Source organism: Giraffa tippelskirchi, chromosome 10, assembly GCF_054371585.1.
Source record: "Giraffa tippelskirchi isolate mGirTip1 chromosome 10, T2T-mGirTip1v1.2.pri, whole genome shotgun sequence".
NCBI lineage: Eukaryota > Metazoa > Chordata > Mammalia > Artiodactyla > Giraffidae > Giraffa > Giraffa tippelskirchi.
In genome coordinates this window covers 23,442,836-23,462,278 of record NC_137284.1, presented here as the reverse complement: position 1 = coordinate 23,462,278, position 19,443 = coordinate 23,442,836, and the positions used below count along the sequence as shown (strand labels likewise).

The 19,443-nt window shown below is 47.2% G+C and overlaps 1 protein-coding gene across 3 annotated transcripts in view; it reads right to left on the bottom strand.

Moving 5' to 3' along the window:
* Window positions 1-19,443, bottom strand: part of NAV2 (neuron navigator 2) — a 423,467-nt gene that overhangs the window by 70,793 nt on the left and 333,231 nt on the right. For all 3 annotated transcript variants that reach the window (XM_081533713.1, XM_081533716.1, XM_081533715.1), the window contains one exon: window positions 6,563-6,701. In XM_081533713.1, the coding sequence (XP_081389839.1) occupies window positions 6,563-6,701 (139 nt within the window). The remainder of the gene's footprint in view (window positions 1-6,562; window positions 6,702-19,443) is intronic.

Genomic DNA, 19,443 nt, shown 5'->3' with positions numbered 1-19,443 from the left:
TGAAGGAGACCCTCTGAATCAGTCTTTTTCGAACCCCAGGCTAGGGAGCCCCTCACTCCGGAGCAAAAAGGCCCATGCCCTGGACAAGTTAGGGGAAAAATAACAGATGCCCACTTTAAAACGTTTAAGCCTTTGTACCGGTTATCTTGTTAGGAAGCCTGATTTGTTGGGTCCAAGGAAAGTGAAGAATACGAATATGTCCAAGAAGGGAGTGAGGGAGGAGAGGAAAAAGGAGCCAGAAGAAAAAGAGGGAAAGAGTGCCATGCAGGAGAACCAGAGGACGGGGCTGTGGCAAGAATTCAGCCTGCCAGCTCTGCCCCTTGGCGACGTGCCTCCTCTAACACCGGCAGCCCAAGCTCTCTGCAGCTCCCAGCCCCGCAGCCCGGGTCCCCTTTGTTCTGCCGGCTCCTGAGCACCACAGTCTATCACATGGCAAGTCTAACACACGGAAAGTCTAACACGGAGAGCGAGGAGAGACTGAGGCCGCTAGCTCCCCTCGAATCAGGGACAGAGAGGGGCTGAGAGAGGAAGCGATGCCTCAGAAGTCACGTCCCCGGGTGCTAAAAGCTGGAGGGTGCCTGCTCCCAGCCCAGCTCCATCCATCTGCCACGGTTTGCTCCTCTTGTGGGATTCTGGGCAGACAGGGGATATAATTAGCCAGCTTTCTTTGGAAGAGGCCTGACCTCCTGGCCATGGAGCCCAGGAGGGGACAGAAGTGTGATGTTAATGATTTGCTGCAGTTAAAAGGCATAACTTGCTAACCAGAAAGAAAGCTTTGGGGGCCTCCCTCGGGGTTGGGACCAGTCCAGCAGATTTCAGCAGGGAGAAGCAGTGCGCTGACCGGGGAAGGGGGGGTGTCAGCAACACTTTGGGGTGGCTCTACAAGTCCCATATGTGCCATACTTCACAACCAAGAGGGAGCAATATCTGCAAAGTAGGAAATCAAAATGACCCCCTGGCAAGAATCTGGCCTGATGCCTGTCATTTGAGATCAGTACCGCCAGCTTCCTCCAGGGAATACACTGGCTGAACGGGAACAAAACTCCATACAGACAAGCAGCCCAAGTTCAACCACCTCTCTGTCACCACCATAGCCTCCACTTCTCTCCCTCTGCCATCTCATGGGTGCCTTCGGTTAGTCGACCATTCTTCAAACATGCTGAAGTTCCCACTAGGTACTAGGCATAGAGAGAGGAGGACAGACACACTCCCGGGCTGTGAGAAGCTCGTCATTCAGCTGCGGCAAGGGACGCAGAGAGTCCACAGCAGGTGAGCAATCAAGGCTCAATGATTAAATGAGCAAAATCAGTGAACACACGCTTCTCGAGCTGTCGCACACTTAAACAAAATGACCTCATCCAATCCCGACCGCCACCTGGTCAAGGAGGGTAAGCAGGTAAGTATTACAGAACTGTCTTCATCTTCATCAGTTTCACAGAGGACCAGAAACTCATGGAACTTGCTGCATGTCTCAAGCACCCCAGCCTGTGTTCCTTCCTCTCAACCTTCCACTGTATTCATTCAACCAGAATTTCCTCCATACCCGTGGTTTGCCAGGCACCATGGTGGGTCTGAGGATCTGTGAGTAAGATTGGATCTCATCCCTTCTGAAGCTTATGATCCAGTGAAAGAGGCAGGGCTTGGAAATATAAGATAAATAAATGGAAGAGGACAAGGAGTCTGAGAGAGAATTACAAGCACTGATGTAATTTAGATTATGATGATGGGGATAGGGAATAGTAGTTTGGTAGGGCCTTTTTGAAGATGTGTCTTAAAGAATGAATAGAAACTTACTGAGAGAAGAGTTTAAGGGAAGAGCATGCCAAGTAGGGGGAAGAGTACATGCAAAGGTCCTAAGGCAGAAAATATCTTGGCTTTGGAAACATTCACTCAACAAATATTTACTTGATACTGCTATGTATCAAGCAAGTTTTTAGGTACCAGAAATACTATACTTCATGAGGACAAAGTACAAATCATTAACCTCCTGGAGCTTATGTTCAAATACATTCTAACACATTCTTTTATACACTAAGAGGTACTGAAAACTTAGCACAAACCACATCCTGGGGTACTGCATTAATTATTCTTCTAATGTTCCTATACCTTGTTTTCCCTGATCAAATTATAGTGATGCTAATAGCAGTAGCAATAGCAATTAAAATTTATTACTCATTTACTGTGTGCTAGCACTGGGATAAAGTGCTTTACATGTATCATTTAATCTTCAGCAAAAAAAAAAAACCTATGAGGAAGTTTCAGTTTATGAGAAAGCTGAGGCACAGGGTGGAAAAGAAGATCGCCCAAGGTCACGCAGTGCAAGGATTCTGGGGAGCCTGCGTGCAGAGCCCATATTTTAGCCACCATGCTATGCTGCCTTCCGAAAGGATAAGCCCAAGGACGAGAGGATGCTGCATGGCCAGGGCACCTAACAACACCTACTCTCAGAAAATTTTCTTTCCATCCTGGTTGGTCAGTGGTTCCTCAAGTCCAACTCTCGGGCAGCTCCAGCCTCTGGGTGGGACCCCCAGTATTCTGATTCCCTACCAATGGCAGAGAGAGTGCACACATCCCCGGTCTGACTACAGCTTGAATACCCCTCTGGAAAGAACAATCATCCAACCATCAACACGGTCCAGGGTAGTAGCTATCCCAGCTGCTTTCTGCACTGCAGCATGTGCCCTGGGACACTATACTGGCTTTGAGTTCACATCCCCTCCTGAGCTCTGGGCCAGATCATGTGGTGGCACCAGGAGGGATTAAAAGATGAAGGGCCAGCCTCTCTGTTCCCAGAGCTTAACACAGGAGGGCCAGCAAGATGGCCACGTGGAGATGCACCCTCCCCTTTGCCAACTGTTCCCTTCTTGAACAGTACCTCTTTTCTGTAGATTTCTCTACTGCCCCTACCTGCAAGTCCGCTAACTCATTCAATAGTCAAGAGGGAAGTGGAGAGACAGCCACGCTCAAGGAGGGAGAGAGGCTGGAAGATGGGAGAGTTCTTCCCTTGAGAGCCTGGGCTCCTCAGGGACTGTGGAGAGGGGGTCAGTCTTCTGAGAGAGAGAGAGTGGAACCCAGGCGCTGGGGAGTGAGGTGCGGCTACGGGGCAGGATGTGGGGGGAAAGCAGGGCCTTGGGCTCTGACAGACTTGAGTTCAAGCGCTAGGTGCTGCCACTCCTGTGCTGTGTGTGACCCCAGAGGAAGTGGCTGAACTTCTGCGATTGCAACCTTGTGCGTGAAACAGGGATGGTAGTCAGACAGGCGTCTCAGGGAGCTGACAGTAGTTGCCACGAGCTCAGTGTGGAGGGACCAAAAGTAGCTTTCTATCACCAAGTGTCCCACCTCTGAAAATCTCCAGCACGTTAGCGTTTAACCTATTTCTGTCTTGCATGAAGGTAAACAGGGAATTTGTCTTTCTATTACTAAGTTTGGCTCCAAGAAAGCATGTTCAGATAAAGTATGTCTGTATCTCTCTCACACTCACCCTTCAAGATAAGTCTTAATTACTGTGATTTTTTTTTATGGATGAGGAGGTAGAGGGTTGGAGAGGTTGAGCTCATCCAAGAATGTCACAGAGCTGGGAGCGCAACCCTGACTTCAAGGCATGTTTTTTTCCCTGACACCACACGCAGACTCCCCAACTTTCCTGGAGAAAGTTGATCAAGAGACTGTCAGAGCTCAGGCCAGGGGATTTTCTGCCTAGCACACTGAGGAGCAGTGAGCAGAGGTCAGTGCTGGGTACCTGGGCATGTGTGCCCCCATCAAAGACCCTCACAGTGCTCCTCAGCACCCTGGAGGAAACAGTCACCCACAAAGGGGATTTCCATCCCCAAGGATCGCTTCTCTGGTACCTGATTCCTCTCTCACACAGTTAAACGAGGCTGCTGCTTAGGCTTCCAGGTGATGGCTTCCCTGTTCCTTAGATGTTGGCTGGTCCTCAGAGGCTTTTCAAACATGAAAACCTAGGCAGGCAACCTGTCCTCAACCTGCTTTCCCGACACATTGGACCACTTCTCCCTGCCTCTGTGTGTCTTGCCTGGGACGGTCTGTGCTGCCTGTTTGTCCAGGGAAACCAGTATGTGACGGGAACCTGAAGGAGCCCTGGGAGGATGGCAGCATACACTTTCCTGCTGCCTGATGCTGCCTGGAGAGGAATAATGGTCCTTAGCCGTCCTGAGAGTAGTACAGGGGAGGAGGAGAGAAGGAGGCGATTTATGTGGATCAGATACTCAGAGATGCTCCCTGGACAGGAACAAATGGATACCAAATAAACCAGCTCAATAGGAATCTTAGTAACTGTGGGTGCAAGTCTATGTTTTATTCTGGTATCTACTTAATTTTATTTAAATATTTTAAACTCAGGTAGTTTTATAGCAAAACAAAAAAGAACAAAACCCAGTCCAATGAATAGTAAACTCCTTATAACCCTTGACGTTAACTTTCTGCTGTTGATCAAAAGATATGCTTGTGTGATATTCTTGAAGCTTTTCTCATGTAACCTTTGCTAAATGAAAGCAAAGAGCTGGTCAGAGAGGAGGGGGCCTTGGCATTAACCAAATTCAAATGCATCATTTGTAAACCCCAGATGTTTACTCTGTGTCAGTGTGGAAAATAGATTCTAATTCCAGCTCTGTGGGAAGGGAACAAAGACAAGGAGACTGTTCTGACAGTGTTTTGTTGGATCAGTGAGCATCTTAGGAGCGAGCTTCTTCCTGCCTTACAAGTGGGCAAATCTACTTTACAAATCTTTTTCACTTTCCCCTCTGTTTCTGTCTCTGTCTGTCTTTCCTTCTCTCTTAGTTCCACAGTTTAGTATCTAAGGACAGTCTAGAAGCTTGATTGTGGTTACCTTGAAACTAGAAAGAATCTCAAAAAAATCATTTAGTGTCCACAAAGAAAGGAAAAGGGTAGGTATTATAACATTTGGCAAGTGGTAGGAACACAGTCTGGCTTGGTGTCTCTAATCTGTATCTAATAACTAATTAAACACTCATCACTTGGGTGGTATGGCTAGGTTTTTTGAATCAACTTTTTAAAATTGAGGTATAGCATTCATACACTAAATGTATAATCTTAAGTATATAACTTGAAGAAATTTTATGAAATTAGCATATTTACATAAGGACCACTCAGATCAAGACATGGAACATTTCAGCACTGCCTCCCCAAATCTTTATGCTCCCTTTCATTTAGGTAGCTTCCCCCCCCCCCCAACAACCACTACAAGCCTCCCTCGTTCATCAACAATAATTAGAAACTTGGGCTAAAAACGAAAACTCAAGAAGTCCTGAGCATCCCAGAAGCAACACCTCACAGATTTCATCAGGCGGTCTATGTTTACATTTCTGTGGGACAGATTTACTCCCACACTCTGACACATCCTTTATTTAGCCCTGTCCTCAAAGAAAAAGATACCTTTGAAAGCAGAGAGATTCTGAAAGAGACTCCTATCTGTCCAGAGGGAGAAAGAGCAGAGGAAGGGAGTGAAAGAAGGGGGACGTGCCAGCGCTGCCCTCACAAGGCCCCTCTGGGAGACTCTGTCCCCATCGGACCTTCACAGGGGTTCACCTGAGGCCGCAGCCCCCACAGGTGGGGGGGACTCACCATGAAAAGGATTCCAGCCCACGTGTTGCTGTGTCACCATGGCTGGTCAGTCCCAATGCGAGTGACCAGGTATGAGGATGGTACTTCATTTGTCCACTAGTAAAATGGGCTTATCAGAATCAATCCCACTGACCACTAAGGGATGCTGTGAGCGCAGACAGACACGCCCACACAAAACTGCTTTGGAAGCACTGCCTCTGAAACATTAACTCTGAGAGTTTACAGCAGGGATGGAAAACCTCAGTGACTTGGCACAGTTAGGCAAGGGTGCGGCTGGCCGATACACCGGGGCATGGGTGCCCTGTACAAAGTGTGTGTGTATGGGGTAGGGGGAACACTTGGACACATGCTGGTTGTGGAGAATGCAAACTCAAAGAGGCAATACTGTCTGATTTTTCAAGAGAAACCAGAAGCTCACTTTTTATGTGAAATAATGAACTTTTAAAAACTTGAGTGATACTGTGGGCCCAATAAAACACACTGGCAGGACATGACCCATAGATCAACAGTTCCCAACCTCTGGTTGGTACATACTGGTCTTCTGGGGCCAGGGCTCTAACCCTGCTCCCACCCCGTGGCTCTCAAGGCCCACACTTGTGCTGTGGATGTACATTCCACGCTAAGAATGGCCAATTGAGTCCAATATCCCTTGTTGTTGTTTTCTAAATAGACGATGGAACTGAGTTCCGGGAAGGAAAGGTGATTTTTGCCAAGGCCTCCACCGTGACAGCAGCGAGTCCCCCCCCACTCCTATTTGGAGCACCCTGCTGCCCAACCCCTTCTCCCTGCAGGGAGAGGACACAGTCAGGAGACAAGACCACAGGCAGTGAGCAGGAGGCTGGGCCTCATCTCACAGACCTGGGGACTCTGCCCACCCTAAACGGCTCCCTTGGCCCACAAGCCCAAGGCTCTCCACTGGCAGGGGCCTTGGGAGGAGCCTGGGAGGAACCCTGTTCCTTACCTGAACATCCAGGTTCTTGCGTGAGGAGGCAGGCGTGTTGGCATAGGAGCTGATGGAGGAGCTGGTATTGATGTCATCCGTGCTGAGGTTGTCTATGGTGTCACTGATCCCACTGCTGACGGAGCTGCTGTCATCCCAGCTGCCAAGACAAACACACCCTGAGCACGTCACGCCGCACCAGCTCAGCCTGACGATATAGACAGACGCGTACCATCCCCGAAGGCTCCTGGCCCACAAATCCCCAGACAGAGTTCCTTTGCCTCTAATGTGACTCATCTTCAAGGGTGACATCCAACTGTCTCCGTCTGGCAGCTGGGGAAGTGGTTGATATGTGTCTTCCCCTAAAAGGTGGTGCTTTCTTGAGCAGAGGTGACTAAACACATACATAACTGCCTACCCCATCCTCAGCATCACCTGGGGAGCTTTCAAAAGCCAAGGGCCACCTCCAGAGACAGAGGAGGAGCAGGGGGTTGGGGCACTGGAGGAGAAAGTGGGCAGAGAGTGAGTCAGCAGGGGTGCCCTTCCTGGGGCTCGGAGGGGGAAGAAGAACTGCTGTAGGAATTCTCTGGACCCCACTCCTGGCACAGAAAGCCAAGAGAAGCCAAGCGCAAAAATCAGCATAAACCCATCAACTCTATTGGCAGTTCTAACTCTAATAACTGGAGAAGGGAATGGCAATCCACTCCAGTATTCTTGCCTGGAGAATCCCATGGACAGAGAAGCCTGGCGGGCTACAGTCTGTGGGGTCGCAAAGAGTCGGACACGACTGAGCGACTAACATAACACACACAACTCTAATAATATCTCAAGAGGCATCAAAAATGGAGTCCTTCATTTCTCAGTCTTCAATTCCATCAAGACCCTCATCCCCCAACACTCAAGTCAAATCTCCAAGCAAAGATTCTTCTTTTTCCTTCTACCATCTCCTGCTTCCCAACGCCAAGACATTCGGGCCACCCGCTGGTCCTCCTGCCTCTGCTTGCAGAGCCTCTTCCTGTGTGTACGGCTTTCCCCGCCCCTGTGCCCTGAGGTTCTGGCTGCTTCTGCCCTGCCTGGTGACTGCCAGCAGGCCAGCTGGGCTCCAGGCTCCTCTCCTGGTCCCCAACAATCTAGTCTCCCCACAGCAGCCAGAATGGTCTCTGTGAAACACAAGTCAGATCTACTGCTCCACTGCCTCAAATCCCTCAGGGCTTCTCAGGACTCCCTACTCTGGCCCTCAAGACCCCGTGATCCAGCCCCTCCTCCAGTCAGTCCTGCCATGGACGCCCGTCTTTATCGCTCGCCAGCTCTGGGTTTTCCCATTCAAGGCTTTGCATTTACTGTACCTCCTCCTGGACACCCATCCCCCCTCCTCATCTGAAGAGTCACCTCCCCAGAAAGGCCTTCCCTGGTCCCTCTATCCACAGTGCCCCCTCCTCCCACCCTCTCCCGATCCCCGACATCAAGCCTGGTTGCAGGGTGACAGATACACAGCAGATGCTCAATAAATACCTGCTGATTTAGACACACAGAGTGGGAAGTTGAGGAACCTATAAAGTAAGCTTCTAGCATAAACTGTGACACCGCTCTACTTGATGGAGTGGGAATAGCTAAGTATTACTGTGTTTCTATGGTACAGGTAGAGAAACCAAGGCTGAGGAAGGTATGACACCTCACACAAAGTCAGTATGACGGGCAGGACCTGAATCCAGCTGCCCCAACGCCAGATGCACCCTCTTTCCTGTGATGACACACGGCTCTCTATTACGTCCATTTTCAGTGAACACGGGCAAATGACACAGCCCACTTCCCCAGGGGGAAGCCCAGGCTTGGGAGGCTGGTGTGTCACAGAGCAGGAGTGGCAGGGCCAATATGTACATCTGGGGCTGTGTGATGACAAAGCGTTGACTTAACCACATTTCTCCACCACTCAGCCCGCCACAGGGAGCCAGGCCTCACCAAAAGGCCTGCACAGTGGCTCTCTGATACCTCAGAATGCCAATATCAGGACAACTCCACTCCTGGGTACACATCCAAACACACAAACATACTAATTTGAAAAGATACATGCATCCCAATAAGGCAGCATTATTTATAACTGTCAAGATATGGCAGCAACCTAAGTGTCCATCAACAGATGAATGGATGAAGAAGATGTGATATATATACACAATGGAATATTACTCAGCCATAAAAAAGAATGAAATTTTGCGATTTGCAACAACATGGATGGGCTTGGAGGGCATTATGTTTAGTGAAATAAGTCAGACAGAGAAAGACAAGTACTATATAATATCACTTACATGTGGAATCTAACAAAATACAACAAAGTAGTGAATGTAACAAAACAGGAATAGACTCACAGAACAAATGAGTGGTCACCAGTGAGGAGAGGGAGTAGGAGAAGGGGTAGGGGATTAAGAGGTACAGACTACGTATAAAATACATGAGCTACAAGGATATATTGTACAGCACAGGGAATACAGCCAACATTGTTTAATAACTATAAATGGAGCATAATCTTTACAAACTGTGGCATACTTTATATATATATGCATATATACACACATATGCAAAAAGAAATGCCACTGTCTGAGATTTAGAAAGTCAGGAACACCCCCAAACCACCACTTCCAAGTAATGAAAAGGAAGTTCTAGTTTGTTCCACCAGCTCATAGGATGCCTGTCTGAGCTTTGCTGATCAGGCAGGAAGACAAAGCTTAGTGCAAACCTGTTTTCATCACTTTTCCCTTCAGCCCGCCAATTTGGCTTCTAAAGCCCACCTGGAGGGTCCCACACAAGTGCAGGGGAAACTTGGACAGGTGGTTCTCAAGCAGGGAGGATAAAGGGAGGCAGCTCAGGAGGAGGCTTACTAAGGATGAATTCACAGGGAACTGCTGTTCCAGGTCTTAGCCAACTTCCTGCCCGTGATTCCACTGGCTTGGCCCGGCCTCCATCCGGTTCCAAATCCTCCTTTAAGGCCTTCTCCAAATATTCCGGCCCACCCTGATAATCCCCTCCTCTGAAATCACAGTCTTCCGCATTTGGGTTCATTCTGTACGCTCTTGCAGTTTTCCGGTCGTTCTCTCTGTGACGGTCTGTCCTACTTTCTAAGCACCTACAGGGATCTGCCTAGTGATGGTAAGCAGTGCATCTTGTGTGTCAGGCATCATGCCAGGTGCTTCCGATATGTCGTTTCTATCTCCCCTCTTCACATCACACCTGCAAGGGACCCGTTCTCCTCGCCAGTTGACAGATGAAGGGATCAAGGCTGAAAGAACGAGTATCTTGCCCAGTGCCTCCCTTCAGTCCACGTTGGAATTGGGTTTAAGGCAGAATTGTCTAATTTCAGAGCATGTGCTCCCTCTGGCTTGCATCACCCGGCCATTCGCTGAGCACTTGCCACGTGCCAACTCTTCAGTACCTGTATGTATTCCCAGCCACACTCCTATCCCCTCACAGGTGGCTTTGCTTCCTAATGAGGATACAGGCTTTGAGAGTGTCATCCAGGGCTCTCAGCAAATGCAGGGCAGGGCTGGCCGGGAAACCCCCTGACCCCGATGCCCACCCTCCCCACCACCACCTTCAGGGCAGTGGTACAGCAGCAATGCCAGCCTCCCCATCCCCCATCTTCAGGCACACAGCGTGTGTTTATTGAACGCCTGCTGACTAAACTCACATGCAGGACAGGCGGGGCAAGTTCTGATGCAAAGGCAGCCCCAGCAATGGATTCTGAGCCCGGTTCCCTCCCACTTTGTCCTCTGACATGTCACAACCTCTGTGCCTCAGTTGCTTTACGGGTGACACATGGATGTGGATGACACGACCTAGGCTGGCAACCGTGTAAGGCTCTGCTGGGAAAAGGGTGACATCACAGATCGAAAAGGACTCCGACCACTCTCATGATGAGAAGAAAATCCTGAGTCTTTAATTGCATCTGCTCTCTGGGGTCAGAGAAAGGCAATGGCACCCCACTCCAGTACTCTTGCCTGGAAAATTCCATGGACAGGGGAGCCTGGTGGGCTGCTGTCTATGGGGTCGCACAGAGTCGGACACGACTGAAGCGACTGAGCAGCAGCAGCAGCAGCTCTCCGGGGTTAGCCGTTTAATGTATCTGAAATTTCCTATAGTCCAAGGATGAAGAAAGAAGACATGCAGGAGAGGAGCGTGGCTGGAGAGGAGGAAGGAGGGAAGTTAGTAACAGATGCCCACGAATCCAAGTTCCAGATTTTCTTGCTTTGAAATTGTACCCGCTCTTCCTCTGTGCCCTCCGAACACTGAGATACTGTTTGCAGAGGGACACCTGGTACTTCTCACACACACGATTCTTCCCATGTCTGTGCACAGAGCATCATGGGGCCACCCTGAGTTGATAGGGGTCCTAGCAACTAAGTCGGCCCAGAAGGGGCAAATCAAGGCTCTACCCCACAGAAAAGCAGGAGTTGGGAGACTGAGGAGGAGGATGAAGGAGCAATACAGGAGAAGTCTATGCTGAGCACGAGCTGCCCTGGGGTCCCCAGTGCTGTCTGTGCACCAGAAAGAACAGCTGTCCCCAAGCTCAGAAAACTTCTGGCTCTTTGGGGACACCTGTGAATCTCTGTAGATATCAAATCACTTAGCTCCTACTCGTCCCTTCCCTAAAATTCATATGGTCTAAATGGTCCTGGGCTACCAAGATCACTGTCAGGGAGTTCCAAGAAGCATCCTAAGGAAAACTAGTTCTGTAAGATGCTCCATGATAACAACATGGTCCCAACAAGAGAACATATGGTATGCTAGCCCCCTCTCAGAGATTCATGTTGCCCATGAACTTCTTATAAAGTGCTGGCATGATCTCGTTAACGTTGCCTGAAAGAGCACTCCCCACACGGGAGATGCTGAGAATGACACACACTCTGGAAGAAAAGCAAAGGAAGCCTAAAGCTGCCACTGGGCCCTTCATCCTTGCCTGCCTAAGAAGGCAGCTAGCAGGGAGGGAGGGAAGCAGAAGCAAGAGCAATGACATCACATGAACTCCTGCATCCAGCCAGAGCAGAAGTCAGAAGCCACCTCTGGGAGACCAAACAGTGAGAACTAATAAATTTCTTTCTTTTACTCAAAACTAGCTTGCTTATGTTTTTTGTCACTTGGTACACTGGTGCTAACTAATGGGGGATTGACATTTGTTTGTAAAACGACTCCAGACGTGTGGCTGAGAGTCAGATGGGAAAAATGTGGAAAGCATGCAGAATTCATTCAGGCAGTAAGAACATTAGTTGAATCCAATCAAGTGGCAAAGGAAATTAGGTACAACGTGGGATGGGGTACAAGTCTGTTGACCCAAGTCAGGCGATAAATGTTGAAAGAGGTTTCAAAAACTGATTATGACTGAAATTTGAAAGAAACTCAGAGGATTTGGGTTTGCAGTGTGGTGACACAAAATTCCAGTTAAGAGGCTCGAGAAACAGAAAGAACTACAGTGCACTCAGCCATGGCCCCAGAACAATCATTCTGGAATATGGTTTGGCCATTCCTGCACCCTGCTCTTGAATCTGATAGCGAAAAACCAAGTGATGGTTTTGAGCCCACTAGATAGGAGGAACTTCCTCCCCTCAGTGGGAGGTAAAGTGATTTTAAATCCTTGGAACGGTTTAAAAATATGAAGGGAGATAATGAAATAAATCCTAATATTAATGCTTAATTTTATAGAGTAAAAGCTTGGTGATCATTGGGATAATCTATATAATTTATACTATTTTTTTAAATATATGGCATGTTATAGAATCTAAAAATGTCTTGTGCTTCGAATCTAAGTGAGTACTGATTTTTCATTTGAGATTTTTAAGATGAAAGATTTAAGAATTGGATTCAGACTGTAAAAAGAATTGAAGTGTTTTGGACAAACTGAAGTTACAAATGTCATAAGTTATTTGATTTGCAAAGGTTGTTTAAGTGCTTAGAAAGATTTTGCTTGTTAGGCTACTAAAGTCTATCCAATCCAACATTTGAAGAACTTAAGGAAACCAGGTATGTTAAGTTTACAAATGTGATCTAAAATATTTAAGGAAATTTATCCAGATTTGCAAACAGTACTAATTAGTCAAATACAATTTGTTTAAGTTTGAATTAATAAAGTACTAATCAAATAACAGGTGGAAACATTCTTACTTTATGCAAAATACTTGACTTACATATAAGATTTGTAAGAAAACACAGGTTTAAAATTAAAGCTTCAATAAATTGAATAGTAAAACCTAATTAATTCTAAGACACTCTTTTTGGGTACAAAAGTGTTCCTCAGACATTGAGAAAAATATTAAAGCAGATTTCATTTTGTGAGTGAATGAATAATTTTTATAAGAACGACCAGAAGAATAAATGAACACGAGACAGATGTATTCTCTTTACCAGTTTTTCCTGTTCCACTTGACCTTCACTCTATATTTTAAGACTGCCAAGACTACTCCAAAAGTGTTAGTGGAAACAGCACTGTGTTCAACAGCCTTGGGAAACAAGCAGAAGAACCCGAGGGCCTCCTCCTCCCCAGGTTCTATAACAGGAAACTAAAAGGGGCATAGGGCCCACAGCTTGGCTGGTTTCCCTGTCTTTTTTGTTCAAAACAGCATATGATGTTTATGCCCTATAAATTCTTTGGCTGGGACATCTAGAGAAATGGCAAGAAGATACTTCTGTTGACTTCTCAGAACCATCAACAAAAAGCATCATTTCCTACCCAGATCACAGCCACGTCCTTTTTTCTCTACTCAATGAAAAGTCCTCCACTGGTGGTCATATGATAGCAAGACTGCAGGTATAAGTGATCAGACTGGAAAATGACCTTCACCTATTTTTGCCAATGGGTGGGTGGAAAGAATTCCATCAAATATTTGCTATTTTCCTTCAAGACTCCTAATTGCAATGTTTTTGAATCCGGAGCCAGGGACCTTGAATTCATTTTGTTCATCTCACCCTGTCAGCCAGCACCCTCTACGTGCCAGGCATCATGCAAGGTATCAGGGATACAATGATGACTCAGTGGTTCCTACCCTTGATCGCAAAGCCAGTAGATGTGACAGATAAGACGCAGAGCTCAGACACAGAGGAAAACGTAAAACAGGAAGGTAAGCAAAGGACACCAAGTGGAAACTGCACTGGTTTCTAACATTTCTACAGATTTCAACAGCCCCTCAAACCACCAGCCAAGTGCCAGCATAAGGCAACAGTCAGCAGTGTGCCAAAGCCCAGGCCCACAGACGCTCTTTGCTCTGCCTCTCTCTCCTTCAAGGCTTGCAAGCAGCAAAGGCAAGGAGCCAGGGGAGCCAGGCCCTGGCCCCAGCCCTCCCCAGAACTGCCTCCTAGAAGATTTCAGACACCTCACTTACTTTACTCTCTAGTTCCCTGTCTCCAGTGAGAGAGCTGGACACAGCCATCCCAGAGGGTGCTTTCTAACCAGCATCCTGGGGGGTTAAGCTCAGAGAAAAGCTAGTAGAGGCAAAAGGGCACTGAAGGTCCCCACTGATCAGAGCATCTCCTTCCGTTCAGTAAAAGCTGCCAAAAAGGTCACTACACTTTCTAGTCTCCAGGTTTCCTCACTGCTGATTTCATCCCTTAGTGATTCTTTTTAAAGCCCACACTGAGTCTTTTCAATATTTGGAATAGGTGTCAATATCTTACACACAGGAGACGATTATTTCGCGCTGAGTTGTAACTGCCCTCTTCAGACAGAGCTGAGCTTTCCTATTTGACACCACCCCCACCTGAGCCTTTGAACTCATATAGGCTACCTGAGTTTGAGCAAGCTTCGGGAGATGGTGAAGCACAGAGAAGTCTGGTGTACTGCAGTCCGTGGGGTCGCAAACAGTGGACACAACTGAGCGACTGAACAAGGCTACCAGGTTGACCCCATAATACAGAGGCATTACAACCCAATCCACAATAGAGGCTCTGCAAGACCACACTATTTATCCACAAAGGAATAAGATGCAATCTTACCTAATGTATAAAGCCACCATTGGCAGTGTTTATCAAATGTCAGGCACTGTACGAGGCATGGTATGTATGAGTTTAGGAGTCATCTGATGACTCATCAGAGGGAGAGTACATATAGGTCAGCTTCAAAATCTGTCTGCTAACCAGCCTCATCTTAAAAGAACCTCCACTGACTGACAGCAATCAAGCATATCAAGGAGACCCCGTGTGGGCCAAGACACAGCATTTTAACCAGAGTCAAGGCTCTCTAAACTGACCAGAAAATCTATTCAAAAATGGAAAGGCCCATAAAACAAGGAGATCCAGTTTCAGAGTCTTACAAGAGATGCTGACATCATTGTGTCAGGAATTCAAATGCCACTCAGAGGGCTTAAAGCACAATTTTAACAGCCCAAACACAAGCTATCAGCTATGAAAAAACACAGGTGAAAGAATCATAAATTATTCCAGCCTCTCACTCTCCCTGTTTTTCTCACTGTTGTGGGGAGTTAGCATTCCATAGAACCTGCTCTCACCAGGCTCTCCTGAGAAATCACCTCTAATCTGGACAAATTTTTAATATCGAGCTCTTCTGGGGAGTCTCTAGATACATCAGGAATCTGTAATGGTTCTGAATTAATGTGGTATTGTATTTACAACTTCATCTCAACAGCAGGAATCTGCAATGCTTCTGAATTCATGTGATACTATATTTACAACTTCATCTTCCATGAAGTAAAAAGGCAAAACCGAACCCCAAGGTTAGAAGGATGATTAAACAGATTTTTCCACTAGGATTTACACGCCCAGGCATGAGGAATCCTGGCTTTCAGCAAAAGACTCTGACTCTGAGAAGAGGAGTTACTGAAGGATCTAGAGGGTCATTAGACTTTCCAAATGGACTCCCTGTGAGATAATGTTGTTTATGCAAGGAAAAGACATGCTTAAATGATGTTGTAAAAAAAAAAAAATCAGCTTGTAGAGAAATATTTGTTCCCTGCTCACTAATAAACCACAGCAGGTTAGAAGAGATGAAGTACTGTAATTCTGGTCCTCAAAAGCAGGGATCTTCATCACCCTGCACCCAAACTCCCCACCCAAAGACTGGGTCTACTCCAGAAGGCCCTAACCATTCTCAGGAACTGTTTTGGCCAGCCCCCGCCCTCCTGTCTGTCCCTCTCCTGGTGACTAAACTCGAGCTGTAGAGCCACCCAGAGCTGGGTGGCGGCCTTACCTGCTCACTTTTCCAGTTCTGCTCCAGAATCACGGCAGAGCCCATTTCCAGGGCCCTGTGCCCCCTGCCAGACAGCTGCATTCACTTGCAAAAGCCCAGACTGGTGGAACTTGTTTTCTGGCTATTGTTCAAGGCAATTGTTCCTGTGAAACCTCAGGGCCCAGCGGAATGAGATCCTTTGGTGTGGATGAGTGAGCAAGTCCAACCAGAGCTTAGCAGTAACCCCCAGGGAAGGGAAAGGGTTTGGCTACCTTCATTTCCCACCAGACAGGTATGTTAACTATTTCCTCCCCAGGAGCTTTTCTCAGGAGCATCACCTCTTCTAACCACTGCTGGGGCCCATTAAGAAAATCCACCTTCAAAGAATGCAACAGGACTCCCGCAAAATCCTTTGGCTGCCTATCTGAGAATGATAAGAGCCAACTTTAATTGAAGTTTAAAGCTTCGCCAGACCCCATGCTAATTATATTACTTGCATTCTTTCATTTAATCCGCCCAACTCTATGATAAAAATAATAACTATTATTGAGGGCTTACCTATATTTTCTCCTGGGTACCATGAGATAGAGACTAATTCTATACCCAGTCAAGAGATGAGACAACTGACCCTTGGAAAGAAATGCCCAAAGGTCATACAACTTGGAACTGTTGAAGCTGGGATTCGCATACAGATCCAAGAACGTTCAACCATCTTGTTTATCCATTCAACTGACACATTTTCATGAACATTTGTCATGTGTATTAGAAGGCGTTCAAGTTTCCCACGTGAAAAAAATAAATAAATAAAAGAAAGCTACACGAGAAAAGCTATAAGCAAGCAAGTCACCCTTCTAGGTTTTCCCCCTGCAATCAGCCTACACAGTTTGCTGTTGCGTTACAAAATAACCCAGAACCTGAGCTTGAATGAAAGGCCAGGACAGAGTTAGATACTAATTCAAATAAATTAAGTCTTATCCAGCAGTGGGCCAGGGTACCGTAAACCTCTGAAGCTCTAGATGGAGGCAGCACATGCTCTGAAGAAAAAAAAGCAAAATATTGGGCTGGCCAAGAAGTTTGGGTTGTTTTGTAAGACGCTTTGGAAAAACGTAAATGAACTTTTTGGCCTATCTAACAGATCTAGGTTTGAACCCTGGCCCTGCCATTTTCTTTGTCAGTATCTTCACCTCCAGAGGACCTAGACTTCCTCCTGTATGATCTGGTGCTGATCAACACCCAGGCTCCTGAAGCCTTTCGTGGGGACCAAATCAGAACTCCAGGCACAGAGGAGATAACCAGCTCCTGTCAGCTGTAGGGCAGGATCCAGGGACTTTGCAAAGACTGCAGGAAGGAGAGGCAGGCCCACAATATGAAAAAGATGATGAAGTTCTAGTGCAAGAGCTCACTGCCATAAATGGGCAGGGTCCCGGGGGAGAAGCAGCTTCTACAGACGGTGCCAGGTGCAAGGCCAATCATTTGAGGTGGAGAGAGGGAAACAGGAACCCCATAAAGAAGGCTCCGAGGGGATTTAGCAGCACTCAGAATGTCAGGGGTTGAGTTTCACCCCACGGCACCTTTGTCCCATTTTGGTAACTCATTCCCTCAACAAGTAGGTGGTCCCCTGAGTAAGCATGAAATTCCTCCTTTGGCTCCAGGGGCTGGCTGAGCTACCAAGCCCAGAGCTCTGGTCCAGATGCCCTCTACCCTTATTGTTAGCATAGGCACCAGCATGTCTGCTGGCCTCAGCTGCACAAAGGCCTCTCTCCTCCAAGGCTCCACCAGAGAAAGCTGCTGACACTTGGTCCACAGCCGCCTGGCTTTTGCCAAAGATCGCAGCAAAGTCATTCTGCTGTTCTGTTTACCAGAAGATAAGACTACCCTAAACATCAACAGAATTCAGCATATCAAATACAGCTCAGCCTATCATACAGCTCATGAAAATACTGGCGGAACACAAGCTGAAAAGCTTTAACAGTGGGCTCCAGGGACTTTGCTAAAGCACTTTACATTCATTATCCCACACACTTCTATAAGGCACAAACTATTAATGTTCCCTTTTTACAGATGTGGAAACTGAGGCTTACAGAGCCTATGGTGACCTGCCCACGGTGCCAGAGATAATAAATAGAGCTGGATTTGAAGCTAGCTCTGCACAGTTCTAAAACCCAAGCTCTCATTCTATGTAAGAGCAGAGATAAAGAGGTTTGCAAGAAATTACAGTCAAATAAGAACTCAGAATTCCCAACTGCTATGCAAAAAGCCCAGGACACCTTTTTTTTAAATTTTATTTTGTATTGGAGTATAACTGATGAATAAAGTTGTTATAGTTTCAACTGAACAGCAAAGGGACTCAGCCATACATATGTATGTATTCATTCTCCCTCCAAACTGCCCTCCCAAAACCCAGGACACCTTTTAATGCAATCAAAGTATTCTCCATGTAATTACAGAAAAGCTGGGGTGGGGAGAAAATCCCAGACAGGGCACTGACTGGCTGTCCTAGGTCTAGAGTCGGTGGAGGAAGATGTGGGGGTCTCGACACTTCCATTAACACCACCCACCCACCCACACATACTCCCAGTTACCTCCCAATAAATCTGAATGCCCAGGATAGAACAAAAATTGCCTCACTCAGGGCAGCTTGTCAGGGGCCTGCCCTTCAGCTACCCCTTCTAGGCCAATGGGATGGGAAGGGAAGGAAGCCCAGGTCAGGAAACAAACACTCTGAATCAGCTCTGGGACCCGAAAACAGTTCCACCCTAGCAAACTAGCCACCCCAGGCACACATGTGAGCGGTGAGCAACTACTGCCAAGCCTGGGTCAGCCTTAACACGCGGGGGTGGGGACTCTGGGACTCCAGCAGCCCCCGGCCAACTTCAAGGCTACTGACCTTCCCACGTTTGACTTTCACTTAGGCTTCCACCTCCTCCCTCAACCATGTACAAATCCAATGAGCAACAAATCCAGTCACAGATTCATCTAGAGTCCAAAAGCCTCAAAGAGATTAGCGAACTCTCAGGTAGGTCTTGCTGCCAAAGTGCAGTTCTTTTTAATGCCACCCCTCTCCCAAAATGAGCCGAATCTGAGAGGCCCAGGCAGGCCATGCTTACAAGAATCATGTGTAATTTGGCGAGTCCTCCACAATAAAAAGTGCCCTTCATCCAGCTGAACCCACATTTAAACTTACAGATAAAACCATCCTGAGCCATGTGCCAAGCCCAACAAGGAAGGCAGAGTGGTGGCCAGTCCCAGCTTTGCCTAGTGTCTGTGTGACCTTGAGTAAATTCCTTAGCCTCTCCTGGCTTCCACTGCCTCACCTCAAATTAAAAATAATATTGTTGGCTTTGCAAGAAAAATTAAATGAGACAGTGTCAGTTAGATGCCTGGCAGGTGGTAGGTGGCAATGAACGTTTTTTCCTCTCCTCCTTGTCCGGCTTAAAAATAGAAATGTTCCTCTTTGGGCAGCTTTAGAGCAGTCCTAACAAACAAGAAAAGGACACCTACTTAAATCTGTGCCATCTCTCCTGGAGCCTAGTTTCCAGAAAAAAAAAAAAAAAACCACCCAGTAATTTGCAGTATTAGTAAACACAACCACAAGTTCACCTGGCTTCTTCGATTCCAAACAAAACCAACTGCAAGTCGTTTTAATCAGAGCCCTCTGCACCATCAGCAGTCCTTGCCCGGGGCCCAACATTGCCTCTCTCTAGTTCTCCCACACCCCCACCCCCACCCCAGGCTCAAAGGT